This window comes from Chelonoidis abingdonii, chromosome 10 (assembly GCF_003597395.2).
Source record: "Chelonoidis abingdonii isolate Lonesome George chromosome 10, CheloAbing_2.0, whole genome shotgun sequence".
Lineage (NCBI taxonomy): Eukaryota > Metazoa > Chordata > Testudines > Testudinidae > Chelonoidis > Chelonoidis abingdonii.
Window position 1 is genome coordinate 7,202,133 of NC_133778.1, and position 27,779 is coordinate 7,229,911.

A 27,779-nucleotide genomic window follows, 5' to 3' on the forward strand; every position below is an offset into this window, starting at 1 on the left:
GAACAAAGCAGCAGCGTCCATCGGCGTCGCTGCTGCTAGAGCCCCAGGCACTGCTGCTGTCCCGTGCTGAGCTGCTGGTGCTGGTGCTGGGATCTTCTCGCTCCTGGTCTGAGGCGGCTGAAAAATCCTCAGTGCCCAGGCAGGGCGATGCCCCCTGCTCGGAATGAGGGCTGGGCTCCTGGGGCCACTGATGCCCACATAACAGGCCCCAGAGCCTCCCTGCCCAGCGCCCCTCCTGGGCTGGGTCTTGTCTTCCAAACCTCTTCCTGAGCCAGCTCCACCTGGGCTTGGTCGGGGCCTCTCCCAGCTCAGCGCCTGCGCCGGGAGCTGGCTTTGTTCTCCAGAAGGCTGGGAACTTCCACCTTCTGGCCTGGATGGAAGCTGCTTTCCCGCCAGCGGGGACAGAGAGGTGGCTCTGCCCCTTGGGAAGATGGCTGCTGTTTTCCGAAGGCTCTGGGGCCACCTGCAGAACCTTCCTCCTGAACCTTCGCAGGAGTTTGGCCATCCTGGAATGGAGCGGGGGGCAGGTGTGAGTCTGGGGTCACTCATGGGCCTTATCGGTCCCTCCTCAGCCCTGCTCCAACCAGAGCAGCCCCTTCTCCCCCCATAGGAGTGCAGGGAGTGCAAGCTACACACACTGGCAGGAGTTCATTGCATGATCTGCTCCCCCTCAACCTTCCCCCTCGTCATCCCTGTTGCTGCTGAAATATTCAGGAAATCTCATCCTTTTAGAGCAATGGGGCCAACCCCAATGCCTATCGGTTACCCTGGATAAGCAGCCCCCTCCTGTCATCCCAGGCCACAGTCCCCCGCCAAGGCTAGAGAAGGAACAGAACCCAGGAGTCCGGACTTCTCCTGGGAAACCATTCCCCACGTCAAAGTCACAAAGACCCTAGGCACAGGAAGCCCAGGGCCCTCCTCATCCCCCATTGATTTTCATGCTCTGCAGCTCATAGGGTCTGGCCCAGCTCAGAGACTCCCAGCCTGGGGAACAGTGTCCCACAAGGGAAGGGCTGGGAACCCCATTGCTGAGACCTTTCCAAGCACACTGGAGATGGCTCTGGAGAAGCCCCTGCCCAGTCTGAGAGTGAGGGCTCTTGGAGGCTGTTTGCAAATGAAATCCCCCTTTGGAGATATTCTCTCCCCTTCTTTCTGCCTCTTTCCAGACAGACAGGGGAAGCCGCCAAGGAACCCTAATGCCAATTACTTGCTCTAGGTGATGGTACGATGGATGGCGGATGTTCAGGGTCAGCAGATGTCCCTCACCCTCCTCCTCACTCTCCAAGCCCAAGGCAGGCTGAAGAGGGTGGTGACTTGAGGAGTTCCCTGCCCAGCCAGCAGGCAGGGTGATGACTCTAGGGCGATTGACTGGCTGTGATAACAAGAGTGTGTTTTATTGCCAGGGGATGGAGAAAGTCAGCCAGCAGCAGCAGGGTGCAGAACACTGCCCTAGTGCAGAGGTGACAGCGGCTCCAGGATCCTGACGTCCCATCACTTTACACACCTTCCTGGAGCCTCCCAACCCTCCTGGGCTGTAGCAATGGGACTCCAACCCTACTGATGGCAAACGGGCCTCAGCTACCGGCTCAGGGTCACACCAAGTGTCAGAGCCATGGATGGACCCCTTCGCTAACCACTGCTGCACACTCCCTCCCATAGCTGGCAATTGCAACCAGGCCTTAATGTCCAGTCCCCTGCCTTTGAGAGGGAGTGCCACTCCTGGCTCCATTGCTGCCTGTTGACCTGTGGGACTTTGGGCAAGTTGCTCCCCTCTCTATGGCTCTCTGGGCCTCACATTCGTGAACGGGCTTTAAAAAAGACGATGGTTAAAGTTTGGCCCCAACTCTTTCTTGTTTCTCTCCACCAGCCATTTTAGCAAAGTTTAGAATTCTTGACACCTGGAAACATCCCTTTCTCCTTCGCAGACAGCTTGAGCCTCCCTCCTCCCCCAGGCTCACTGCTGCCAGGAGTTAGAGATTCGACCCTATTCCCATTGGACCTACCCAAGGAGTCCCACAGCAAAGCAGAGACAGCGCCAGAAAGAGAAGCCAACAGTCCTGACTCCTGTTCTAACTAACAGACAACAACCCCCACAGAGGCAAGGACAGAGCCCAGGAAATAAGGGGTGAACATTTTCATGGAAACCGTTTTCTGTCAGAAAATCCATTCAAACTAAACCACTTTGTTTCTTGAGATCAAAACATGTAGGATGAAAATTCTTTGCAAACAAATATTTGTCTGCAAAACAAGATCATCTCCTGTTTGTCACAGAGCACTAAACTGTCTTATCGTACACACAGAGCAGACATTCTGATCTAGAAAATTAGATAAGATGCTTCAGTCTGAGCTAAGTAGTTGCTGCTCTTAATTTCAAAAGAACAAAATACCAATAAAATAGAATATTATGTCATAATCTGATATGGCTCAATGTGATAGGCCACCTCCTACTCTGCACTGCTACTAGTGACACTCATCAGTGGATCCCCATCATCCACCCATCGTGAGGTAGGTGGGAGAGGATTGTTATTCGTACTTGACAGAAGGAGAAACTAAGGCGGAGAAAGGAGCAGTGACTTGTCTTAGCTGATGCAGCCAGTCAGTAGCAGAGTTGCTCTCAAATGAGCTACAGACCAACAATTGTTCATAGTAATTATTCAGCAAGGTATTTTAGAACAATTGGAATGTTAGAGAGGATCATGAACTGCTCCGGGACAATTAATGGAGAGCAGCATTAACACTGGTCAAACATATAACTGGTTGTGACTTATTTTCTTGGTTATAAAAGAGAACAACAAAACCAAAGTTTCCTCCTTGTCAATACCCCCCTCCTCAGCCATCAAGGTTGAGACTTTGAGGGGTGGGAGGCTAAGGGTTCTCATCAAATAGCCCAAAGAATGGTGCAGGTCACCACCGAGGGGATCACTCTCGGAGCACTATTCCAGTCTCACCTCTCTGTGAGGGCCTCGCACAATCCCCGCCCCTGGCCCCCACTGCACACACAGAGCTGCTGGGGGTGGGAGGAGAGCAGAGGAAAAGGACAAAGGAAGCAAGAAGAGAAAGGTAGGGGGGACAGAGGCAAAGGGAAAACAAAAAGGAGAAACCCCAATGTCCTCAGTGATTCTAAGGGGCAAGTCCTATGTTGGGAATACAGTGCTGCCACCTCAATCTAGTGTTTTCCATTCCTAGAATTCAGCCGGCACCTGATGGATCAGACTGAACAGGTTCCAAACCATTCCGAAGCTCTAACCTTCTATACAGGGACGTCTGTTTTCTGGCAAAATCAATAAATGAAAAGGAGACAACTCTGAAGAGGGTCCTCCTTGCGCTCACGTAGGTGACAGTGAATTCTCTCGGTCCTCAAGGAGAGACCTCGAGACGGAGACATGCTGAAGCAAAGCCACAGGGATCTCCAAGGTTGTCCCTGTCCTGCCTGGCTGATGTCAAGATCTCTCTGTGAGATCATCACCTCCCCACCACCTTTGTCCAATAGGCTGAGGTCCTGCCAAAGGCCGTTGTGATGTCACTGCCACACCCACCCCTCCCCTGCAGTGCTGATGTCCTGCCCTTGTCCAGCCACATTGGATGTTTGAGCTGCTTCCCCTGGATTTCCCCACTCAATGACTCTTCATTGTGGGATGACACCGACTACACAGTAGAACACGAGACACTCTTCCCCAGGCCGCAATGAGGTTTTCATAAATTAATAGACTTTATGGCCAGAAGGAACCATTAGAGCATTTAATCTGATCCCCTGCGTAGCCTAAGGCCTCCTGTATGTCAGAAGAGCTGGGTTTTTCTTTTACTCAAACATTTTCCAGAAAGGCATCTAGTTTTTATTCGAAGATCTCAAGAGATGAAGAAGCCATCATTTCTCTTGGTAGTATGTTCTAATGATGAATCACCCTCTTACAAATCTGAGTCTTTTGGTCATGATACCTTTTTCTGATTTCTACTTCCATCCATGGGGTCTTGTCATGCCCATCTCTGCTAAATAAAAGAGCCCTTTTATACTCAACAGTTTCTCTCCATGAAGTCAAGCAACTCACCTCTCATTCTTCTTTTGTACATACTAAACAGATTGAGCTTTTTCAATGTCTCATTATAAGGCATCATCCCCATCACTCAATTATGAATCTTTTCTGTACCCTTTCCAATTTTTAACGTAATATTCAAAATGTGGACACAAGAACTGGATTCAACATTCCAGTATCAGTCTCACCAATGCTGGATCACTTCCCTTTCCATACTTACTACTCTATCCAGCCAAGAATGGCTTTAACCTTTACCACCACAGTTTCACATTGACAGATTATGTTGAGCAGCTCATCCATTATGGCCCCGAAATCTTTTTCAGGGTCACAGCTTTCCAGCGGACTGTCCCTCATTTGGTAAGGTGCCGCCTGACTCCTTTGTTACTGGACGTCTGGGTTTGCATGTGGCTTTATTAAAACCTAATTATTCAGTAAGTAGTTTAGAAGAATTAGCCCCTTAGAGAGAGAATCATGGCTTGCTCAAAGACAATGAATGGAGAAAAGCAGCAAGAGCAATCAAACACGTTTGGTTCTGGCTTATTTCCTTAGTCTTCAAAAAGAGTAACAAGGACCTGAGTCTCCTCCCTCACAATAGCCCCATGCTCACCCAATCAGCATTGAGACTCTGAGAATCAGAAAGCTGAGAGTTCTCCCCAGCTGTCCCAGGTCAGCTCCGGAGGGAGTCACTCTTGGAGCACTATTCCAGCCACACGTCTTTGGGAGGGCCTCCCACAATGAGAGTTGGAGTGCAACCCCCGCATCCCCCACTCCACATGCACACACAGGTCCTGGTGGTGAAAGGAGAGCAGGGGGAAAGGACAAAGATGCAAGAGAAGAAGAGAAAGGAGGGAGAGACAGGAAAAGGGAAAACCAAAAGGAGAAACCCCAACGTCCCCAGTGATTCTAAGGGACAAAGTCCTAGGTCAGAAATAAAATGCTGCCCCCACAATCTAGTGTTTTCCTTTCCTAAAAATCAGCCGACACCGGATGGATCAGACTGAACAGGTTCCAAACCTTTTGGAGACTCTTACCTTCTATACAGGGATGTCTGTTTTCTGGCAAAATCAACAAACGAAAAGGAGACAACTCCAAAGAGGGTCCTCCTTGCGCTCACATAGGTGACAGTGAATTCTCTCGGTCCTCAAGGAGAGACCTCGAGACGGAGACGTGCTGAAGCAAAGCCACAGGGATCTCCAAGGTTGCCCCTGTCCTGCAACCCCTGTCCTGCCCGGCTGATGTCAATATCTCTCTGTGAGATCATCACCTCCCCACCACCTTTGTCCAATAGGCTGAGGTCCTGCCAAAGGCCGTTGTGATGTCACTGCCACACCCACACCTCCCCTGCAGTGCTGATGTCCTGCCCTTGTCCAGCCACATTGGATGTTTGAGCTGCTTCCCCTGGATCACCCCACTCAATGACTCTTCATTGTGGGATGACACCGACTACACAGTAGAACGCGAGACGCTCCTCCCCATGCTACACTCAGTTGTTCATAGATTAGCAGACTTTATGGACAGAAGAGACAATTAGAGCATGTAATCTGACACCTTGCATATCACATGCTTTCTGTATAGCATAGTAGCTAGTTTTTGACTAAACACATTCCAGAAAGGCATCTAGCCTTCATTAGAAGACCTCAAGAAATGGGGATTTCCCACCACTTCCCTTTCTAGGTTGTTCCTTTGGTGAGTCATCCTCACTGTTGAGTATTTGTGCCCTATTTCTAATATGAATTGGTCTCTTTTGAGTTTCCAGCCACTGGGACTTGTTATGCTTTTCTCTGCCAGGTTAATGAACCCTTTAATATCAGATATTTTCTCTCCATGAAGTCACTTCAACACTTCAATGACATCGCCTCCTGATCTTTTTTATAATCTAAACAAGCTGAGCTCTTTCAATCGCTCACTAGCAGGCATTTTTCTCCAACCCTCAAAACCTTTCATTGCTTTTTGCTTTTTCAAAGGTGGATGCCAAAACGGGATGCAGTATTCCAGGATCAGTCTTACTGATGGTGTGTCACCTCCCTATGCTAGTCACTGCTCTTTTCATACATCCAATGATGGCGTTAGCCCTGTTCACCACAGCATCGCACTGGGTGCTCATGTTGAGTGGCTCGCCCAGCATGGCCTCTCAATCCTCTTCAGTTAGTGCTTTCCTGGATACATTTCCCCATTCTGTAGGTGTAGCCTGCATGCTTTGTTGCTAGGTATAGGACCTTTAATTTGGTTCTTTTCAAACTTGTTTTCTTTGAATGGGTCCAGCTTATCAAGGGATCCAATTGCTCTGCGTCACTGCCCTGTCCTCAGCATTAATTATCACTCTGCTAGCATTTTATCACCCACCAATGTTAGCGGCAGTGATTTTATATTGCATTGCAGTTCATTGATATTTATTTTCAAGAATTAGTCCTTGAGAGCCTCTTCATATCCCCAGTGCACAGCGCCCCTTGCATATCCCCCCAAAACTTCCCATTGCCCCACACAGACCCCCCCAGTGCCTAGCGCCCCCCACTGCCTAGCACGCCCCCACCCCTTCACTGCCCAGAGCCCTCCACAAACTCTTCCAGACACCCACTGTCCCATGCTCTGCTCCCACTCACCAACCCTGCTGGGAGGTGACTGTGTTTGCTGGGCTGAGTGAGGAGCCCTCCAGCAGGGCTGCATGGGGCCATCTCCTGCCGGGACCTGGGATCAGCAACATTTTACGTTTTTGGTGCACTTAGAATGCTAGGCCAGGGGTCGGCAACAATATTATGGAATACATGATGCAGCTTTTCTCTGTTTTACATTTTCTTAATCAGTATTTCTAAGCTGATTTTATATTTTAAATGTACTTTTAAGCCTTCATAAAGTAATCATCCCAGATTACTACATACGTAACTCACTGAAACAGACATTATTTTAAATTAATCAGTTACCGATGTTTAGTGTGTTCATAACAACGTTCATTGCTTTTAGAAAAAGGGACACATTTACTGTGTGTGATCTCCATAACAATAGACATGTTTATGAAATTCCACCAACTTAAAAAAATCTGTTTCCAAAGATTTTAGGCATAACAAAGGATTTTATATCTTCCTAAGGTACTGATTTTGCTTAAAACTAGTTCATCAGATAGTCAGAAGTAAAGCAAGGGAAACTCTTCGTCCAGCTATCTGGAAGCAAAAGGCTGCTGTCCCTTTAAGGCAGGGGTCAGCAACCTTTCAGAAATGGTGTGCCAAGACTTCATTTATTCACTCTAATTTAAGGTTTCGCGTGCCAGTAATACATTTTAACATTTTTAGAAGGTCTCTTTCTCTGTCTATAATATATAACTGAACTATTGTTGTATGTAAAGTAAATAAGGTTTTTAAAATGTTTAAGAAGCTTCATTTAATATTAAATTAAAATGCAGAGCCCCCGGACCGGTGGCCAGGACCCGGGCAGTGTGAGTGCCACTGAAAAATCAACTTGCACGCCATCTTTGGAATGTGTGCCTTAGGTTGCCTACTCCTGCTTTAAGGGTGCTCTTCAAGGGTTGGGGGGACGGTGAAGGGAGAAATGGATGGACAGAAAGGACAGGAAGACTTTGGAAGTAATTTTTTTTTACTATAGTAATTAAAATGTGTCTTGTAGATAAGCGGGGTTTTTTTTTAAAAAACCATATGGCTGAAGATCCAAGCATTGAAGGCTAAAGATGATTGTGCATCTAAAAATCTATGCAAGGATTGTTTAGAGACATGATTTTATAATCTTCACCAACTCACTAATGAAATATTTTTAAAGCAAATTTTAAACTACGGTCCTGTAGCCTGACATGGTCTGAGCAAATATTACAGTCATGCAGGACTGTTTTTGTCAGTACATTCAGAAACTGACAGTAGACACCTGGGGGTTGGTAAATGCCTGTTAAATGGCTTCATTCCCCCTTGAATGGCTCTTTAACAGTTTCAGTGTTGTGCTAAGAGGTCTGGCAGGTTGGAGACTTTTTATCTTTTAACTACTAGATCCTCTTCCCAGGAAGACTCTGAGCCTGCAGGAAGGGTCAGAACAGGGTAGGAAAACCAGTAGGGTGGAGACTAAGGCCCAGTGGTGCCCCAAATTTTCAGGTGTCCTACCCAGCCGCCTATACCTGAGGACAGCCCTGGGCGCCCCCAATCACTTGAAGCCCTAGGCGACCGCCTAGTTTGCCTAGTGGTTGCACAGGCTCTGCTTATAAGCCCACTTTCAAAGCCAATTTTAGAAGTACTTAATAAGGCTGTTCAGAATGCTGGAGACACAACCAGTGGTGAGCTCCAGCCGGTTCACACTGGTTCGCAAGAACCGGTTGTTAAAGTTAGAAGCCTTTTTAGAACCGGTTGTTCCAGGACAACTGTTTCTAAAAAGCTTTTAAATTTAACAAAGGCTCGGGCAGCTGTCCACCCTGCCCCTGCGCCAGCTCACGTCCCCCTCCTCCCTGAACGCTCCGCCCTCCTTCTCCTCCCCCTCCCCTGCTTCCCGTGAATCAAATGTTCGTGGGAAGCCTGAAACAAGCAGCAGGCAGGTAAGCCGGGCGGGGGTGGGAGGGGGTGGGACGGCGAGCGCGGCCCAGTCTGGCTCCACCTGGCCCCAGCTAAGTGCCGCAGCCCGGTCCCAGCCAAGCCCCCCCGGCTCGGGCTGATCCTGGCTGAGCGGCTCCGACCTGGCCCAGCTCGGCACCTGTGGTTCTGGCCCCGGTGCTGGCCGAGCAGCTCTGGCCCAGCCCAGCCCAAGGAGTCGGGCACCGCGGCACCGGTCGCGGTCCCGGTGGAGCAGACCCAGTCCCGGCCCCAGGCAGTGTGGTAAGGGGGTAGGGAGCAGGGAGGGGTTGTTCGGTGGGTTGTGGGAACGTGGATAGGGGTCAGGGCGGTCAGAGGGCAGGGAACAGGGGTATTGAATGGGGGCAAGGGTCCCGGGGGGGCAGTCAGGAAGGAGCAGGGGTTGGATGAGGTGGTGGGGGCAGTCAGGGACAGAGAGAAGGGGTGGTTGGATGGGGCAGGGGTCCCGGGGGGGCATCAAGAATGAGAGGAGGGGTTGGATGGGGCGGCTAGGGGCAGTCAGGGCACAGGGAAGGGGGGAGATGGGTCAGGGGTTCGGGGGGGGTGTCAAGAAACATGGGGGGGTTGGATGGGACACGACCCCCCGGAGGGCCATGACCCCCTCGTGAGGTGAGGGGGAGGGAACTTGTTAATATTTTGGCAGCTCATCACTGGACACAACACAGTTCACATGAGCAAACATGACTGTGGCCGCCTATTTCCTATTTAAGCAAGAGATACCACACACTACAAACTGGAGGCCAATGTTATGTGCATTGTCACTTGTTCATCCTGACGTTGGACTCTGGTTCTGAACAAGACCAGCAAATGCTCACTGTCTTCCTGCAAGAAACTCTTCTGACTGGCCAGAAGCATGTGGTGCAACAGTGAAAGACTCAGCAGTTGAAAAAGTGAAGAACTCTCTCACCACATTAAAAAATGTGCATACATGGCTGATGAATGCAAATGGGCATCAAGTAGAAAGTCATTGTGTACGTTATCTTGATGTCAGCAGTAGGCCAGTCGATGCATTTCTAGATGTTCAAGTTATAGAAGACACATCGGCTGCATCTGTGACAACCCACATCTTAGAAGAGTTAAATGCTTGTCAGTTGGACCCCAAACAGATGGCTGCTTGTGCAGTTGATGAAGCTGCAAACTTCTCTGGAAGACATGGTGGAGTACAAGCTTTGCTCGGAGAAAAGTATAACCCTAATCTCTCCTGTACACACTGCAGAGGCCATCTACTCCAGCTAGCGCTAGTCCGAGCCACAGACTCTTCAAAAGACATTTAAAAGGCTATACATTCAATGTCTTCATTATGTTCTTTTTTCAGCAAGAGTCCAAAAAGACTGAATCTCTTGGAAAATATAGAAGATACACTGGAACTGAAGTTCAGATTAGACCAACCCGAGAAAACCCACTGGCTTTCTCAAGAGCGATCCTTGGCTCTTGTCTTAAAATTACTCCAGCTGTTATTACTGGCTTTGGAAAGTATCTAACAAGATAGGATAGAACTAAGTAGTGAGGCTGGAGGATTACTTTTGCTACTATGTTCAGAGAAGACTACTGTCATTCTCTCTCTTGTAAGTCTACTGCTGAAACCACTTGGGTCATTAAACAATGCCATCCAGGCATCTGCTACAACAGTAGTACATCTTTGTCCAGCAATAGAAGCTACATTTGATCAATCAGAGCTGTCCATTGAAAAATTACTGGAAGAAGCAAAGGCTTCAGTCCAGACATTGATTAATGAAGGCATTTATATTGAATCCTTAAGTGAAGAAGACAAGAAGTATTTGTTAAGACAACTGAAAAAGTACACAGACTTGATTCTTAAAAAATCTACAACAGCGACTTCTAGATTCTACTCAACCTCTATGTAGCTTTTACAGATGCCTGTCCTATAAAAAAACACCAACAGTTGAGTGGAGTGAGGCACTGTCAGCAATGGGGCTGCCATATGATCAGGACAGAATAGAGAATTTCAACAGAGTAGAATATTGTACAATGAACCAATGAAGATTTGATTTCAACTACTTCTTTATCATCACTAATGGTTCAATTTAATTTTGTTCTGTTTCCTGGGATGAAAGAAGTAGGAATTCATCTCTTGCTATTCCCAGTCACAACAGCTACAGTTGAACGTTCTTTTTCATCATTGACTAGAATTTTGTGTTCTGAAAGAAGTCGCCTTCCGCCTGATCCTGTGAATGAACTAATGGGCAATTGAAGGACTAGAAGTACTGGACACATGAGAAGCCATCAAAGATGAACATATTGCATTCAAAAAGTTCATTAACAGAGTTGTGCAAAATTATAACAAGAAACGAAGGATGTAGACATCTTGCTTCATGCAAGGCTTGAGTAGCCAACTTTAATCTGTGTGATGATTTTAAAACTTGAGTTAAATCTAATAAAATGGTCATGAAACATTTTTCAGTTTTTACTATGGTGCCATACAGCCCCCCTTCACCCTCACAGTCTCACCCCTCATCAGCCCTGACACACGCCCCTGTAAATTCAAACACACACCCCCAAATTTCAATTCCTGGGGAAACCAGTGGATGGGGCAGTGTTTCTGCTGAGCCTATAAAGAGCTAAAAATTACTGAGAGTGCTATGCAGAGGTCACAGCAGAGAGGCAGGTGGTAGCAGAAGATGACTGACTGTCAGGTGATGAATGAGTGGAGAGGCGCAATGAGTGGCCAGCAGGGCAACTGGTGGAGAGGTGCGGTGAGCAGGCGTAAATGGCCAGCAGGGTGCCTGGGCAGCAGCGAGAGTAAGATACCTCTTTACCCCACTGGGGGTGGGAGGGAAGTGAACTCTTCATCTGCACTGACCAAGGACAACAACTGTGAGTGAGGTGCAGAGAGAGGTCAGGCATGTGAAAAGCACTTTTGGGTTGCTGGACTTTAGATCTGGAGGGGAAAAAGACACTGAGCTTTTACTCATGGTTTATGTTTATGAACCCTGTTTGTGGTGTTTCCCCACATCAACACCGAGTTACTTCCCTCCTCTAATTAAAAGTTTCTTTTCTACACACAGAATCTGTGCTTGTGAGTGAGGAAGGCTTGCATTTCAGAGGTGCCCAGGGGTGGTGTGTAAATTTCCCAGGTTGCTGGGTGAAGGATCAAGCCAGTTCTGTGTTGTATCAATGGAAAGGAAGCCCTAGATCAGGGGTTCTCAAACTGGGGTCAGGACCCCTCAGGGGGGCACAAGGTTATTACATGGGGTGGGGTCACGAGCTGTCAGCCTCCACCACAAACCCTGCTTTGCCTCCAGCATTTAATGGTGTTAAATATATTTTAAAGTGTTTTTAATGTATAAGAGGGGTTGCACTCAGAGGCTTGCTATATGAAAGGCGTCACCAGTACAAAAGTTTGAGACCTACTGCCCTAGATACTGAACCTGGCCCTGGTTGTTGCTGGCTCCACCTGGCAGAAGGGTTACATGTTCATTCCCTCTGGGGCACCTGGCATTGGCCATTGTCGGTAGACAGGATACTGGGCTGGATGGACCTTTGGTCTGCCCAGTCTGGCCGTTCTTATGTTGTCCCCCCTCCCTTGTTAGCTGGTGATGTAATGCAAGGCTCCACCCCAAGTCTATCAGTAGAAACCCTCAGAGACAACTGCAAATGACTGAACCCACCAGGGGTGAAAACAGAACATTAGCCAAGGCAGGGAGTTACCCTAGGTATGAGCAGAGATAAATGACCTGGGAGTGGAGAGAGGCCATCTGGAGCCCAGTATAGCCAACTTCCAGAGAGCAAAAGTCATGAGTCAGACCCCCCAAAAATCAAGAGATCGGCCCCAAGATCATGACATTTTAAAAAAAGAGATTGTGTTTTTAGACCAGTCTCTTGCTTTGTGAACAACCCCTGTCCCTCCCCAGGTGTGTGCATGTGACAGCAGGTAGAGCATGAGAGACAGTATGCCACTGGGTCATCTGACTCCGTTAGGCTGGGGCCAGCCCACCTTGTTCCATGACTTAGCCCCTTAAAGAAATGGGTTTAAGGGAGCAACAGATAAGCTGGTGAATCTCTCCTCTCAGTCCCATCACCTAGAGAGCTGCAGACATGGGCAGGGATTGTGAACCCCTGACATGTGATGGAGGCAGGGCATGGGTCCGCAAAGCCTGACCATGTAGCATCCCAGGCTCTGATGAAGTGGGACAAAACCCAAAGGACATGGGCTGAATTCTGAGAGCAGCAAAAGCCCTTCTAAGGCTCTTCTCTCAGGAAGTCCCATATTCCACCCTGGCCCCTGAGGATCAGCCCCAGGGGGAAGGGGAGGGGTTCACGGGTACAGAACATACACCTGCCCATTGACCAGGCCCTACCTCCTTCTCCCACAGCACATCAGTTTCTGGATCCAGTCCAGAGCCATGGGAGAGCCAGGCCCATGAGGAGCAGCACCGCCATGCTGCGATTCCCCACTTGCCTCCTGGGATTTGACGTGAGTGACCTTTACCCCCGGGTCCTGCCCCTCGGTGTAGCCAGGGCCAGTTCTGACAGGCAGTGAGAGCTGGGGCTGCAGGGGACCAGTAGGGCAGTAGGGTTAGTGTTGGTCTTGTGCTCACCGACCCCGAAGTGTGAGGAGAGTTGAGCTGGACCTCATGGGCTGCAGCCTTTCACCCTCAGGTAGGAGCTGTCTGGGCCCTGCCCTTCCTGGGCATGTCTGGTACCTGGACAAGGACTTCCTCCCAGACCCCCTCCAAGAAACTTCATTCCGTTCCTATCTAGACAGGCTTCTTCACAGCCCCCACCAGTTCTCTCCTTCAAGTCAATGGAAAGTGCCTGCACAATTTCCAAGGTACTAGTGGAAAATCTGAATGGTTGTCCTCTGAAGAAGAGCTCTGTGTGGCTCAACTGCTTGTCTCAGCAGAAGTTGGTTTAATACAAGATGTTACCTCTCCCATCGTGTGTCTCTAACAGAGGAAAATACAGTCCACTGTTCCAGCCCCCAGCCAGCCTGCTGTCACAAAGCAGCCAGTGATTTGTTTATTTAGTCTGGATCTCGGTGTTTTGCTCCAGTGACTGAAAACCCTCCTCAGAGAATCCAGTTTTCTGCCTACTTTATTTTGTCACTGTTAGTGCAAGGCTCAAAGCCCTTCTGTTAGACCAAAATGGCACCATCGCAATGGAAATGTCTGCTACCACTACTGGCTGAAAACATACTCTGAAATTGCACAGGGGGTTCTGCTCTCTTTCCATTTTCCCACTGGTTTGAAAAACTAGTTAAACTTACAAAGCAGGAGTTTGTTAGCAGCGACTGAGAACTATGAAGTCGCTGTTCTTCTCAATGTTGGTGTGACTCTTATTTACTCTTACCAGCTCTAGCCAACGCTGAAGTCAGACAGTACAGATCAGTCAGCTCGCTCAACTGGCTGAACATTCAGAACCTTTACAAAGCAGCCGAGTGATCTACTCGGCAGGACCTTTTTCAGGTGGCTTGTTTGCATAAGACATCTTTTTCTAAGAAATACCCCACAGTCCAGTCCACTGTTAACATCACACAATTGTACAACCCCCACCAGCTGAACATCTTGGTAGATCTCACACCCATTAATCAACTGAGTCTCACCACACTTATTATGGGCAAGGAAACTGAGGCACAGAGAGGCGAAGGGACTTGCTTGTAAGTCGAGGCTCCTAACTGACAATCACAGCCTTAGTCACATGCCCTGGCCTCCTCCCAGGAAGGGTAGGTAAATAGGGCTAACACAATTAATGCTCCCACCAGCTTGGCATTTTCTTTTAGGCTTATTTCAATCTGAAGAGTCAAAAAGAATGAAGGGAAAACTGCTGACACAATATCAGATCTAGAGTAGGAAACATATCATTAGCAACAATTATTCAGATAGGATCAGGGTGCGTACTCTAAGTCTGCTTCGCACCCCTCCAGTGCAACCAAAGCCAGTGTAACTGGCGTCCAGGGGAATTCCCAGGGGCCATATGATTGGTGATGCAGCTTCTATGCCATCCCTTTCCATCAAGCATTGGGGGCATAGCCAGGGAAAAGGGGTTGTGACTGTTCTGATTCTGTAATGGCCCTGGGGGGCACTGGCAGCTCCATGGCGGGTGAAGCATCCGTGAGCACATCTCAGCCAGTCCAGCAAATCTGGATCAGACTTTTACCCCCACTAGTATAATATGTAATTGAACCATTTTTAGACAAGACCATTCACTTACCATCCTAGCCTGTTTAGTCTCGCTATGCACCGCTCAACAGTTCATGCATTTCAACCCTGATGTGGCTGCATATGATTGTATTTACATGCTGGTTTTACTATGAATTTGTTATAGCTGCATGAAGTACCCACAGGTCTCTACATATAAATTGCACTGATTCTCTTTCCCAGTTCATTCAAATCTACAGAACAATGACCCCATAGCACAGCTGTTCTGCTGACTCGGTACTTTATCAGTCAAACAGTACCTGCAAGGGGCAATATGAGTGTATAATACCTTCAATTCTTACAGTATATAAACACTATTTGTAAACAGTGTAGATAGAGATAGATGTAACCGCTGAAAGGGTTGTAATGGTCCCTCCGCTGGGTTTTTGATACTTTATGGACAATGCCTAACCCGAGGCTGGAAGGATTGACAGAACCGCCATTTTGGAGGGTCTGACGCCCCACTCATCATCGATCCATCTCTGTGCATTTCCCAGCTCACCATTTGTGACAATTGTTTGCCATGGTCATCAGCAAGGACTGACCTGGAGACCTCTCACCTAAAAAGGGTCACACATGAACTGCTACTGTTTGTGCTAAAGGACTAAATCCAGCTGGTAGCTGGAGCCTGTAGCAGACTCAAAGGTTTTGTGTGGGACCAGCCACTTGAGGGAGACAAAACCCAAACTGAGCTAATGAGTAACACACACGCGTATACTACACTCAGAAACTGCATGATAAAATACCTTTTGGCAGGGCTATACCCACACAGATCTTGCTGCAGGATTAGGGCCTTCATTAGCAATCAAAAGGACTGAGAAATAATAGAACCAAAAATTCCCAAAGATGTAAAAAAATAGGATGGTGGGAACAGTGAATGCTAAATTTACATTTTTCTAAATAATTGAACATAAAAAACAAAACAAAAAACCCCACAATCACTTGGTTAAAGCTGCTGGTTTAATTTGAATCTGAATGTAGGGCAGTACCTTTCCTACGTGCATGTCCCTAGCAAGGTCTCCTTCCACAGCTGCAAAGAACTACAGAAGGAGATATCTTCATTTCCATAAAACATGGGGCATTTTGTAAAACCAAATTATGGAATACTGAAAATGTATAAAGTGAAAAAGAATGCAGATTGAGGTTATATCCAAATACAACATTCAGAATTTGAAACACTATTTCTAAACATCCCAGAAATTATACATACATATTTAGTATGGAAATCAGGGTCATCTGGATAATAGCTACTTAAAATGACTCTCTAATTTAATTTAATGTTTTACTGTTCAATATTCATTAGTCCAGAATTAAAGTTTAACATTGACCCATTGCTGAGCTATGGGGAAATTTAAATTATAGCCAACTCTTCGGAGCTGGGTTGCTTGCTTACAACATGAATTCAGTAGCACATTTTGAACTTTAGGGTATGTCTACACTATGGAGACTATACCAACATTAACTATGCAGCATAGCCCTGTAATGGAGACACAGCCTGCACCAACAACAGGCGGGTTTCTGTAGGTGTAGGAAAGCCAACTCCCAGAACATTAGCTGCATCAGTGGAAGAAGCACTCTTCTGTCAACACAGCTGTATCTACAGTCGGGGGTTATGTCAGTTTTCACACCCCTGACTGAGGTAGCTATGCCAATATAATTTCCTAGTGTAGACCAAGCCTTAGTCTAGAGAGTCAGTATTCTGAGATGATCCACGGAGATTTACATCTTGTTCTGCCCAGTCAAGATCAGTGGAACAGGAATTTTATAAACATGCTTAAAATGGGGAAGGATATTAGATTCCTGGATCTCTGAAAGGGATACAAGGACCCACCACCAACACAAAACCCAATACAGTACCTATATTGCTAACACAAAACAATAACATGATAGAATTGTTCTCCTTCAGCCCTTCCTTCCCAGTGATCACTCATTGTAACTTTATACTGGAAACACGGTCTCAATGTACCGCTGTCTCGAATCTCTTTCAGCTCTTTCATTATCATAGTAGGTGTATGTGCCCTAACTGCCTCAGCACCTAGTTCTGCTAGGAGTTAAAAAGTAGGAAGACTTAAAAATAAGCGAAAAGGCCTAGAATGTTACCTCGCCTGCCTTTTAAACACAATACCGATGAAGAGAAATAAGCTGCTGAGAAATAAAAATGCTCATGGAAGTGTAGAGTGGCCACTGCGTAATTAGTGCATACCCTCTCTATTGTTCTTTCACCGTTAGCCTACTGGGTCTGATTCAAAGCTCATTGAAGTCAGAAGTCTTGCTATTTAATTCAATGGGCTTTCGATTAGGCCTCTGTTCTCCAGTCCCTTTATTACTTACTAACTGATACCAGCCCCGATTTTAAAACACAAAACAAATCTTTACAATAAAACTTGGACACCTTTGGAAGGTCTAACTACGTGCATCCGAGTCTGTGTATATCTTTAGTCATGTAGCAGTAGGATGCTGTGCACTCTACTTATAGGTAAGGTATAATACGTATGCTGCTTAAGAGCTAGGCAGGTACTGGCAAACAGCCCTTTAAAAGACATTTGTATGTTTCCATTCACAAAGCACACTGATCTTACTAAAACTACTTAGGATTAGCAGACTCACTGCTAGTAACCCCTAAACCAGCTTAGTCTCTCTACATTAGAATTCATATTCGATCTTTAAAAATCACACACAGCAGGTTCTCAGTTGCTTCTCTGATGTTTCACTCATGTTCAAAGAACTCGTGACAAGCAGAAGTGACCATGGCAATGAAGGCAACAAATTCCTGGAAGTCGCATTCAGCGTCACCATCAGCATCCAGCGTCTCCATCACCTTATCCACAGTCTCCTGGTCTTTAATTTCCTAATCAAAACAAGAAAGAGCAGTTAAAGCTAGTGAACAATGGACAGGGCTGTGAATAAGATTTAGAAGTTCTGGTTCGTAATCTCGTTGTCTTCAAATGGAGCTAATAGATAGTACAGTAGATGTCACCTACTAGGCTTCCAATGGAGCTGACCATACTCTCATCATTCAATGTTTATTCAAAACACATGCATAGAAGCTTCCCTTTCTTAATGTATCCATTTCCCATGCTGCCTTCCAAGCACTGGCATGGGATTGCAATTCCTTATGCAGCTTCCTTGTAACAGAGACCCACATAAAGTAGGAACTGTCGGCCACTTGTTTACTGCATTGACCAGTATGTAAAACCACTCTGGAATAACGGTTTGTGTTTCCATGGACGGATTAAGGTGATGGACATTTATCTAATGTGACTGGAAACGCTGTAACAGCAGAAAAGAAGCTCGTTCTTAAATGATCAGCACATGGGCCACAATTTGACTCTTATTCAATATAATAGGAGTGATACCTTAGGGAGAAAGGAGAGGAAGCAGAGGCAGAAAGGATGAACAGGACTGCAAACACATCGTGGCCCTGACATAACCGATCCCCGAACTGAACCCAGTGTGTGTCTGCAAAGAATAATCATGTCCTCCCGGGATCTTTAATACAAGGACACACAGTACAACGTAGGCTACCCTGGACTCATAGAATTTGAGTTATTTTCTAGAGTGCTGATGTCATGTCAGCTCACAAACGATAAAGCGATTCAAACAAGCGATATTAAAACTTCTTAAAATATCTTCCAAATAGGAAATGAATCTGGGGAAGCACAGTTCAACTTTCCCTGCCAGAGGTTAGAAAATTCCCCACTGCCTTCAGTTTCTGTGACTTTGTTCCCAAATCCTTCTCCCGCCTCCCAGGCTTGCAGCACCAATCAGCTGTTTGGCGTGGCAACCCTGGGAGGGGAGGAGAATTAGAGCGCATGCCCTCCCGTTACTTGCTGCAGGCAGCCCTCCCTGTGCCCCCCTGTGCCCCAGCTCACCTCCACTCCACCATCTCCCCTGGCTGTGCTTTTTGGCACCCCCAATCACTTGGCGCCCTAGGCAGCTGCCTAGTTCGCCTAGTGGTTGCCCCGGTCCTGTCCACATCCCACTTGCAAGAATGAGACTGGCACCTTGGCCCAGATTCAGTGGACGTGGGCAGTGCAATGCCTGGGTTAGGCACTAAGGCGCTCTGAACAATGCCTGAGGAGAGAGGCACAAGTCACCATACTGGTGGGGAGCTGCCAAAACTAGTCAATAGCAGACACCAAGGAGAGGAGTGCCTAAGCCCAGCCCACTCTAGGATTTTGGCCCCTAAATCCAGGCGGGAGGCAGACTCCTACCTCAGCTTGGAATCCACAACCAGAACCCTCCCCTGGAGTCAGCATAGAACGGCTCTAGTGCACACCTAACTCCACACTAAGCAGAAGGCTGGGGAAAGTCATGGCAGATACCTCCCTTAATTTTAGCCCAGTGGTTAGAGCACTCAGCTGGAATGTGGGAGACATCAGTTCAATTCCACCTCCCAGCTGATGAGGAGAAGGGATTTGAACAGCAGTTTCCCACCTCCACTTCCTAACCACTGGACAAGGAGACAGTCTGACCTGGGGCTCTCTCAATCTCTCCAGTTCAAGCTGTTCCACTGCGTATCAATAACTAAATACAGTATGCACTGGGCCGGAGAGAGAGAGTGTGTGACTATAATCCTGGGGTTATGGCACTTGCCTGAGACATGGGAAACCCCTGTTCAAGTGCCTTCTCTTCTTCAGACAGAGGGTGGAACTGAGCCAGGTCTCCCACTGCCCAGGTGAGTGCCCTAACCACAGCGCTAAAGGTCAGAAGAGAGTCCCTGCCTCTTCCTCCTGCCGTGTGTGTGGAGTTATGCCTGCTCTGAGCACCCCTACAGGCAGGGCCATTTTGGTGCCCTATGCAGCGCCCCCACCCGTGGGGGGGAGGGGCAGGCCTCTGCAGGGAGCGGGGCAGGAGCAGGCTTGGGGGGTAGGGGAAACCGCCCCCTACCCCAGCACGGGCCGGCAGACCAAAGCAGGTTGGGGCCAGGTCACATCACTTCCTGCTACCCAGTGAGTGCAGGGTGGACCCAACCCCGCACTCTCAGGGCAGCGGGAAGTGGAGTGATCCGGCCCTAGCCCGCTCCGCTCTGCTCTTCTCTTCTGGCTCCCAGCCTTGGGGCTTAGGGGGCAGAGGGGAACCGCCCCCCAGCACTTCCTGGCGGTGTGGAGCAAGCTGGGGCTGGGTCACTCCACTTACTGCTGCCCGGTGAGTGCAGACCCAACCCCTACTGCAGTCCTCAGGGAAAGGGGTGTAATGGGGCCAGGGCTGGGGCAGAGCAGGGGCAGGAAGAGGTGGGGCTGGGGCAGAGCCGGGGGCCATGGGGAAGAGGCAGAGCAGGGGGTGGAACAGCATGCAGCTGCCTAGGGCACCAGAAAATGTGGTGCCCGAAATTTCCTGGTGCCCCACACAGTCGTGTACTTTGCATATGGATAAGGACGGCCCTGCCTACTGGTGAGCAACGCCTCCCCTCCTTGGGTTTGAGGATGGTGCTGGGTCTTAGGCACGAGACAGGCATCCAGATGCCTGCCTGAAGCAGCAGTACAAATGCACAGAGGCAAAAACGTAGGCACCTAGGGGACTTTTAGCACACAAATTTAGGCATCTATAGGATTGGGCATCAGCTGAGCAGGGATTTTGTGGCTCACAGGAACAATCTAGGTTCCTAAGTCCCTTTGGGGATCTGGGCCCCTGTGCTTTCCCCCACAGATGACCAGACCTTGATACATACAGTCTGACCCCTCACATACAAGCACCTAGGAAATACTTGGGACAGGCAAAGAGATCATTCTATGGAGAGAGAGCTGCCTGCCATCCAGAGGGGATATGCTTTGCCTTCTGAATGTGCTAACTCCCTTTGATTGCCCACCTTCTGAGTAGCTGTTAAATCAGGACATCTCCCAAGAAACACAGCATAAGACAAAGGCTGAAGTACTGGAACCAGGCCATTGCGCTGAGCCCTTTGACAGTCACAGCTTGAGTATATACACTGTTCCCATTGCCACGGGAAGCAGCCTGCTAGCTCAAACTATTTCAGCAAACAACACGAGAGCTGAGAACTGTCAAAGGCTACAGTAAACATCTTCAGGCATCTCGACATTTGGTACACAATAAAGTAAAGGGCAATTCATTGTTCAAAAGGCAATACTCACGCCTAAAAAATGGGGGAGTTCATTGTTAATGAGCTCCTTTAATTCAGATTTCTTCAGCTTGTGTTTGTCTCCCTCCTTTCCCGAGTACTGGTGGAAAGCTTCAATGATGGCAATCATGGCATTTTCCAGAGCAGACATTTTTACAGTGGCACTCACCTAAAATGAAAGTGACTGGGAGGAAACACAGGGTTAAGCTCAGCATGGGGAGGGGGTTAAACGCCTTTTTGCCTGCTCTGTGCAACAATAAAAACATTGGACCAACAATGTTATACCACTAGGGCCTGCTCCAAAGCCCATGGAAGTCAATGGACAGATGCCAATAGATTTCAGTGGGCTTTGGATCAGGCCCCAGATGAACACTCAAGGAAATCATGGGGAAATAATGCCAGCGAGGAGCTGACCATCTGTGAAAACTTTTCTTTCCATTGATATAGCTTAAGGTTAGGAAATACATGTGGGACATTGCCTAAATGATTGTTCTTACTTCAAAACCTTGGAGGACAAGCAGAATATTTGTATATTTTCAAAACAGAGTCAGCACAGACCTATCCTTAAAAGGAGGTACCCGGCAGTACTAGATGGTCCATATATGCATTAGCTTATTGCCAGCATCACTAACAAAAAGTAACATTCTGAAGGGAGGATTACTGGGTAACATAGCCATAGGGGATTTGTCAATTTCAACATTACATTCAAGGAGAGTGCACTGTGGGGCGTTGCGGAGGGAATAGCTACTATTTGTCTGGAAAATTCCCAGACTTCCCTGATATCTGAACACAAGTTTTGCACCTTGATCTCCACTTTGGCAGAGTACAATAAATAAATAAAAGCCAGCAGGCTGTTAAAAGACTTAAATAGTCAAAATACACAACCCTCACCAATACATCAGTGATTAACTGAACTTTTTCAGTCAAATGGTACTGACTGCCTTGCTTTTCAGTGGATGGGCCACTAAGCCCCAGAGAAGCATTTCACCCCGAGATGTCGAGGAAGATCCTCAGCACTGACAGAAGAAAGGGGAAAAAAGCAGCAAGTGAAGGTCTGGAAAACAAGGTTTCTTGACAACTGAAGTGCCACAAAATGATTTTCAAATAGATATTTTGGCCAGGTTTCAGTTAGATCCAACCTAGCTCTTTAAAATAAAAAATTGTGTCTGTTCAATCCAGAGACTGCTAATAATGTAAAAGAACTAATCTTTGGAACCATCTATGACCATATAATATAATCCTTTGGCAACTACCGCCATTGGTTACATAGGAAAGTATTTAATAGATTTTTAGCTATTTTTAATGCAATTTAACAGTTGGGAACAAGTACAGCCAGCCCTGTGGGAATAGCCAGCTTTCTGCAGATCACCAGGACTGCTCCATGGACCATTCTTGGTCTGCAGCCCACAAATTGGGAACCACAGACTTGTATCGTTGCCTGAGCAACACATCACCTCAATCATGGTATTTTTTAAGGTTCTGTTTTTTTCACCCTTTGGAGACTGTAAACACATATGGAAAATACTGCCCTCAGTATGAAAACAGTGTCTGTGTCTCCAACATGGTATCTTTTCCCCAAATTTGCTGCAGAATCACAAGTTCCAGTTTCCTGTGCTGAGATTTATCTATTTAGGTTCTTACTGTAGTGTGACCTTGTCTTAGTAAAAAGCCTCCTTTCTTACTTCAGAAGGAAAAAGCCCTTACAATTTGTGTCACATCACAAGAACCTGTCTCAGCCAATTAAATAGCAGGGCGGAAATATATATTTACACACGTGTTGTGTAATTTTCTTGGTTTGTAGCATTTGTTACTTCTTATGTTGAGTCTTCTGACCAGTTGATTTGCTCCATTTTCCTGGATTTTGTACATTTTTGTTTACAGTGCTTTACAAATTCCTCTGCAATCATCTTTAATCTCCAGCTTTTTCTTTCTTTTACTTCTCAGATTTGGTTGGATCACTGAAAGGCTCTATCCCCACTAAACCAACAGTCCATTATGAGATCCAGTTTTCATAAGCCCTAAGTGCAAGCAAATATGCTCATTTCCCTTCATTCTGCACTGCTTCTGATAAACTATTTAATATGCTAGCTATAGAATGTAAGTGATTTATGTCCTTGTCTCCTGACATCACATAAATATTTGATTGCAAGGTTTCTTACAGATTTCATATAGATAATGAAACCCCTTTAGAAGATTACAATGTAATGGGAAAAGAGGTAAAAAAAACCAGCCCAAAAAGTTTCACAGTACTCTGATGCTAAGGAAGGTTTTAGTTAATAAAATTAAATCAGACTTTGCTTTTCTTAGGGGAAAAAACTTGGTTCTTGCAGATCCTTGCTGGTGCAAGTCAGCATTGCCCTATCAACTTTACAGGAACTACTACATCAGAGGCTAGGGACTTGCCTCGTGATGTAACTCTCTATCATAGACAAATCTTCCTCAGCCAGAGGAGCAAGAGAACAGGCAAATTGACTTAAATTAGATACAGTTAATGATCTTTGGAAAAGTTACAGCCATAACTAGCACTGCTCTTCATTTATTCAAATCAGTATTCCCTGGGCAAGTTGTAATGGAAATGGCTTGAGAGACACAATTTTGCTGTATCACTGTCCAATCTGACGATGCTTGCAGCCATAACAAAATGCATGAAAAATGTGCCTCAACTCTGTTTTTGCTGCGGCTTTTTTTCTTTTCTTCTTTTCTTTTTTAAAATGTTTAGTTTGACAAAACCCCAAAGGTTTGAAGATTCCAAAGTGAGTGGGGGGGAGGAGGGGAAATCACTCCTACTTCAATAATTAAGTTGGTTTGTGACCCACCTGCATAAATATTCAGAATTAGCATTTGCTAATAAAGTCATTTCTTTCTAAACACCATAGTAGTATTTCTGCTACTCACCTTCCTTCTGTGCCCACTTTTTGCTGGAATCAGAGCAATGTATTCTAAGACAGCAAGGGGGAAGCGTCTGATTTCATCTGTTGGGGAGTGGAGAAGTCCATCGACTAAGATGCAGTGCTTCTGCAGAACAGCAGCAGCCAATGAGGACCTGAGGAGGGGGTGGGAGTAGGAAGGAGGCAGCTGATTCTTGGACCTGATTTCCTGGAATGGGTGGAAATATACACAAGGGTGCATTGAGCAAGCTGTTATCCCACATCAGTTTGCTCTGGGAGCTTCCAACTGACACATTGGTACCAGTGAAAGAAAGATCTCTTGTAAGGAAAAGTAGACAATCAGCTTTTTAATTCCTAACAAGAAGTTTGTCCTGGGTTTCTTGTTATTAACAAAATAAAGGAGAGGAATTAGCTAACTGAAATAGAATGTATATGCCAGTCCTCTGGTGACAAAGTGGAGGCAAGGATTAAAACTGGAACAATGACAGAGGGATCATACATGTATTTTACAATTGTTACTAATGCTAATAACTCTCAATAACAGCAGTGTTGCAGTTGCAGATCTACCGTACTGTGGGACACCAACCAGAGCCAAGGGAATTCAATTAATTGACATTTTTTAAGGCATGCCACATGGGTTCAGATAAAATATTGGCTGGACCAGTACTTAAAATTCAAATCCAATCTATTTTTAAGTCAAAAACAGTTTAGTTAACTATATCTGTTACATACACACACTTCATTAGCCTCTGCACCTCCTGATCTTGCCAGGCCTGAGAGAAGAAACCCCATGAGAGAGAATAAGTTTGGAATCCTTGCAGGAACAGCCTATCTTAGGGGGTTATATTGCACCTTCCACGTAAAATCGACAGTAATAGCAAAATTTCTAGTGGACTTTGTGGAGTCTCTGGCACTTCTCCTTTTTCAGGGTCAAGGCACTGTGTGGGTTTTTTTAGATTTTATTAGTCCATCTCCCCCCACTCACACATTTATTTATTTTTTTTTGGATAGAGTTTGTGGAGTACGAGGGGTGGTCAGCATTGTTAGTGTCATTCTTATGATGGAAGGGCTTTTGGTCATAATAATCTTCAGTACCAAGCCCTTTCCTGCTGAGGAATGGGACTTAGTTGAAGTCTTAGAGTTCTTCATGTTACCCAAAGTGCTCAGAGCCTCACTAGCACTCCTCTCGGGGCATGAGATCTCCGGTGACCAGAGCATTTCTGATGAAGAACTCTCTGTTCTGCTCCTCTTAGCCCTCTTCTTAGAGCGAGTGGGAAGGTCTCAGTACCACTGATGGGGATATCTGTACCTCACTCATGGGGAGTGCTGGAGGCTGGGGTTCCAATCCTGTCTTTCCCTTGGAAGCTCTCGATGACTGCGCTTTAGACGATGGGACACTGACAGACACAGAGGGTCCCTGTACACGGGACTACTCTGCACCCATGTCAGAAGCCAGTCTTAAGGTTTGCTCCATGATTAAGAGCCTATACTTAGTATCTTTGTCTCAGGACCTTCCCTTAAAAGAAGTGCAGATCTTTCTGTAACCCCTGTTGAGCTTTCCTTGGCCTCTGTGTGCTTGTAGCTCAGGGCTGGGCACACTGCCCCTGAGAGAAAGGGGCTTAGAGCAGAGGGTTGGACTGGATGACCTCCTGAGGTCCCTTCCAACCCTGATCTTCTATAATTCTAAAAGGGGGCCAAGGGCAGATGCAGAGGCTGCTGGATAACCAAGAGAGAGAGAGAGAGAGAGAGAGAGACACTGTTTTGAGCGATGAGGGCCCGGTTGTCTTGAGGAGATAGCAGGATGCCTGGATGGCCACCAGCCACCTGCTCAGAGGAGGAGCAGTGTCTGAGAGACGGGGGAGTTAGAGACCATTGCCAAGTCAGCGCTCAGGAAGAGGAACTAGCCTGACCAATAGATGTGCGATACCCACCCCCAGGAGCACTGGGAGGGGGGAAAAGCCATCTTGGAGGGGTCTTGAGCCAGCCACAGAAAGGGCAGGGCTTGCTGTGGGTGAGCTGGTAAGTCCAAGGCCTGCATGCAGGGTCCCCTGAGAACTGGCCTCTGGCAGCAACACCTTCAGCCTGGGCCTTTCCCTCTTCAAGGTGACATCCGGTGAGTAGGGTTTTGTTGGGAAACCCCCACCCCCTCTGCCCCCAGAGCTGAATTAGCCCTTCAGCTTCTAGATAAATCAGTTAGCACGTGGCAGGGTCTGCTCCAGCTGCTAACTCAGGGCTGCCTGCCAGCTGTGAGTAGCTGAGCGCTAGGGTAGAAGATCAGGAGTTAGGAGTTTAGTAGTTATTATAATCTGCACCTTGAGCCCTGCATCCCTGTGTAGGGAGGGGAAATCCTGGGAACAGAAGCAGTGCAGCCAGGGGTGGCTCTAGCTTTTATGCTGCCCCAAGCATGGCAGTCAGGCTGCTTTTGGCGGCCTGCCTGTGGGAGATCCCTGGTCCTGCAGCTTCGGTGTACCTGCCACTGAATTACTGCCAAATCCGCGAAACCTGTGGACCTCCTGCAAGCAAGCTGCCGAAGGCTGCCTGACTGCCGCACTCGCTGGGATCGGCAGGGTGCCCCCTGCGGCTTGTCACCGCAGGCACATGCTTGGCGCCGCCGCTGAGCGCAGCTCCTGCAAGAAGAGGACACCTGCCAGCTGCGATTGTCAGCGCTCTGCAGTGGCTGAAGACTCTAGATTCATCTCTGAGGCTGAGGATCCTTTGTGGAGTTGTGAGTCACCATCTTTTAGTTAGATCATCCAGGGAATTTCTTGGGTAACCCTACTCCCTGAACTGTGTCCTCAAGCCAGGGGCTAAGGGTTTGGGGATTTTATTATGTACTGCCTATGAAACCTGTGGAGGGACTTACCATCTTATCCCACGTGTGAGTGCCTTTGGCTGCATTGAACCACGTCAGCCAAACTGCCACAGACGATATCGTTGTCACAGGTCTTCAAGGACCCCTGTGAAGTACGCATGACAACGGGATGCTAAATTTTACTCGTGATCTATCCGGTCGTGTGACTGGGGAAATTCATGAGGATTATCAGTGACCCCAAGAGTAGTATTTCACCCTCTTCTATTACTCTCTGTCTACATATTCAACAGACAAATTATATTATTGTGTGTTTGTGGTATTTCTTGAGAGTCTCCAGCTATCTGGCAAGTAAGTAGGGGTTGCCCTTGTGGTTAGAATTTTCCTTCTGAGCTGCCATGGTGATCCTGCCAGGAAGGAGCAAAGGGGGAGGGGGTAAAGGCACCACCAAATAAATTCCTATGGGAAAAAAATAAGGAAGTTGCACCCTACTGGAGGCGAGAGCCAGACTCCAGGCCTCTCTATCAAAACCCGTAAGGAGATTGGCATTAAAAGAGGGAACTGGGAGGGCTGGGGCAGTACTTCGAGTGCCACTCACTAGCAAGAGAGGTGCCTTTCAAAGCCCAGGGAACCTGGCATCCCCAACAGAAGAAAACTTGTTCAAGCCCCTCAGTAGGAGGAGAAGAAAAAAAATCGAGTGCACATGTGTGTGTGTGATATTTTTTAGAAAAGCAGAAAGGAGACGACAAATGTTCCAACAACGATAAAGGTGCTAACCCTACTACTAACTGTCAAAGCTAAAATGCTAATGGAAGAGGGAACAGGCCGCAGCTATGCTCCGTTTCCGGCCAGAGGCAGATGAGAAGGAACTGAGGAAAGTTCACCCGCACAGCCCTATGTAGCCTTGGTACAGGGCATGAGGATGTGAAAGGGGAACTGCTACCAAAAGTCTCCAGCCAAAGGCAGAGCGGCTCATGTGCACCTGAAGCGGAGCGCCCACTCAGAGAAGAGCTAATGCAATCCTGGAATCCACAAGCAGGGGAATCTCGAGTAAGAGAAGAGGGGTTAATTCACCTGTCTACTTGGCACTGGCGCAACCATTGCTGGAATCCTGGGTCTAGTTCTGCTGGCCACAATTTAAGAAGGATGTTGATAAATTGTAGAGGTTGAGAGAAGAACATCAAGAATATTAAAGGATTGGAAAATATGCCTTATGGTGATAGATTCCAAGAGCTCAATATATTGAGATTAACAAAAG

At 47.3% G+C, this 27,779-nt stretch overlaps 1 protein-coding gene across 1 annotated transcript; it reads right to left on the bottom strand.

Moving 5' to 3' along the window:
* Positions 1 to 15,686: 15,686 nt before the first annotated feature.
* S100B (S100 calcium binding protein B) lies at positions 15,687 to 23,917 on the bottom strand. The gene is made up of 3 exons (XM_032787709.2): positions 23,720 to 23,917; positions 20,838 to 21,008; positions 15,687 to 17,593 (listed from the first exon to the last, which is right to left on the bottom strand). Exons 2-3 carry the CDS (start codon positions 20,973 to 20,975, stop codon positions 17,453 to 17,455), a joined length of 279 nt encoding a protein of 92 aa, XP_032643600.1. The 5' UTR covers positions 20,976 to 21,008; positions 23,720 to 23,917; the 3' UTR covers positions 15,687 to 17,452.
* Between the last annotated feature and the right edge of the window lie 3,862 nt (positions 23,918 to 27,779).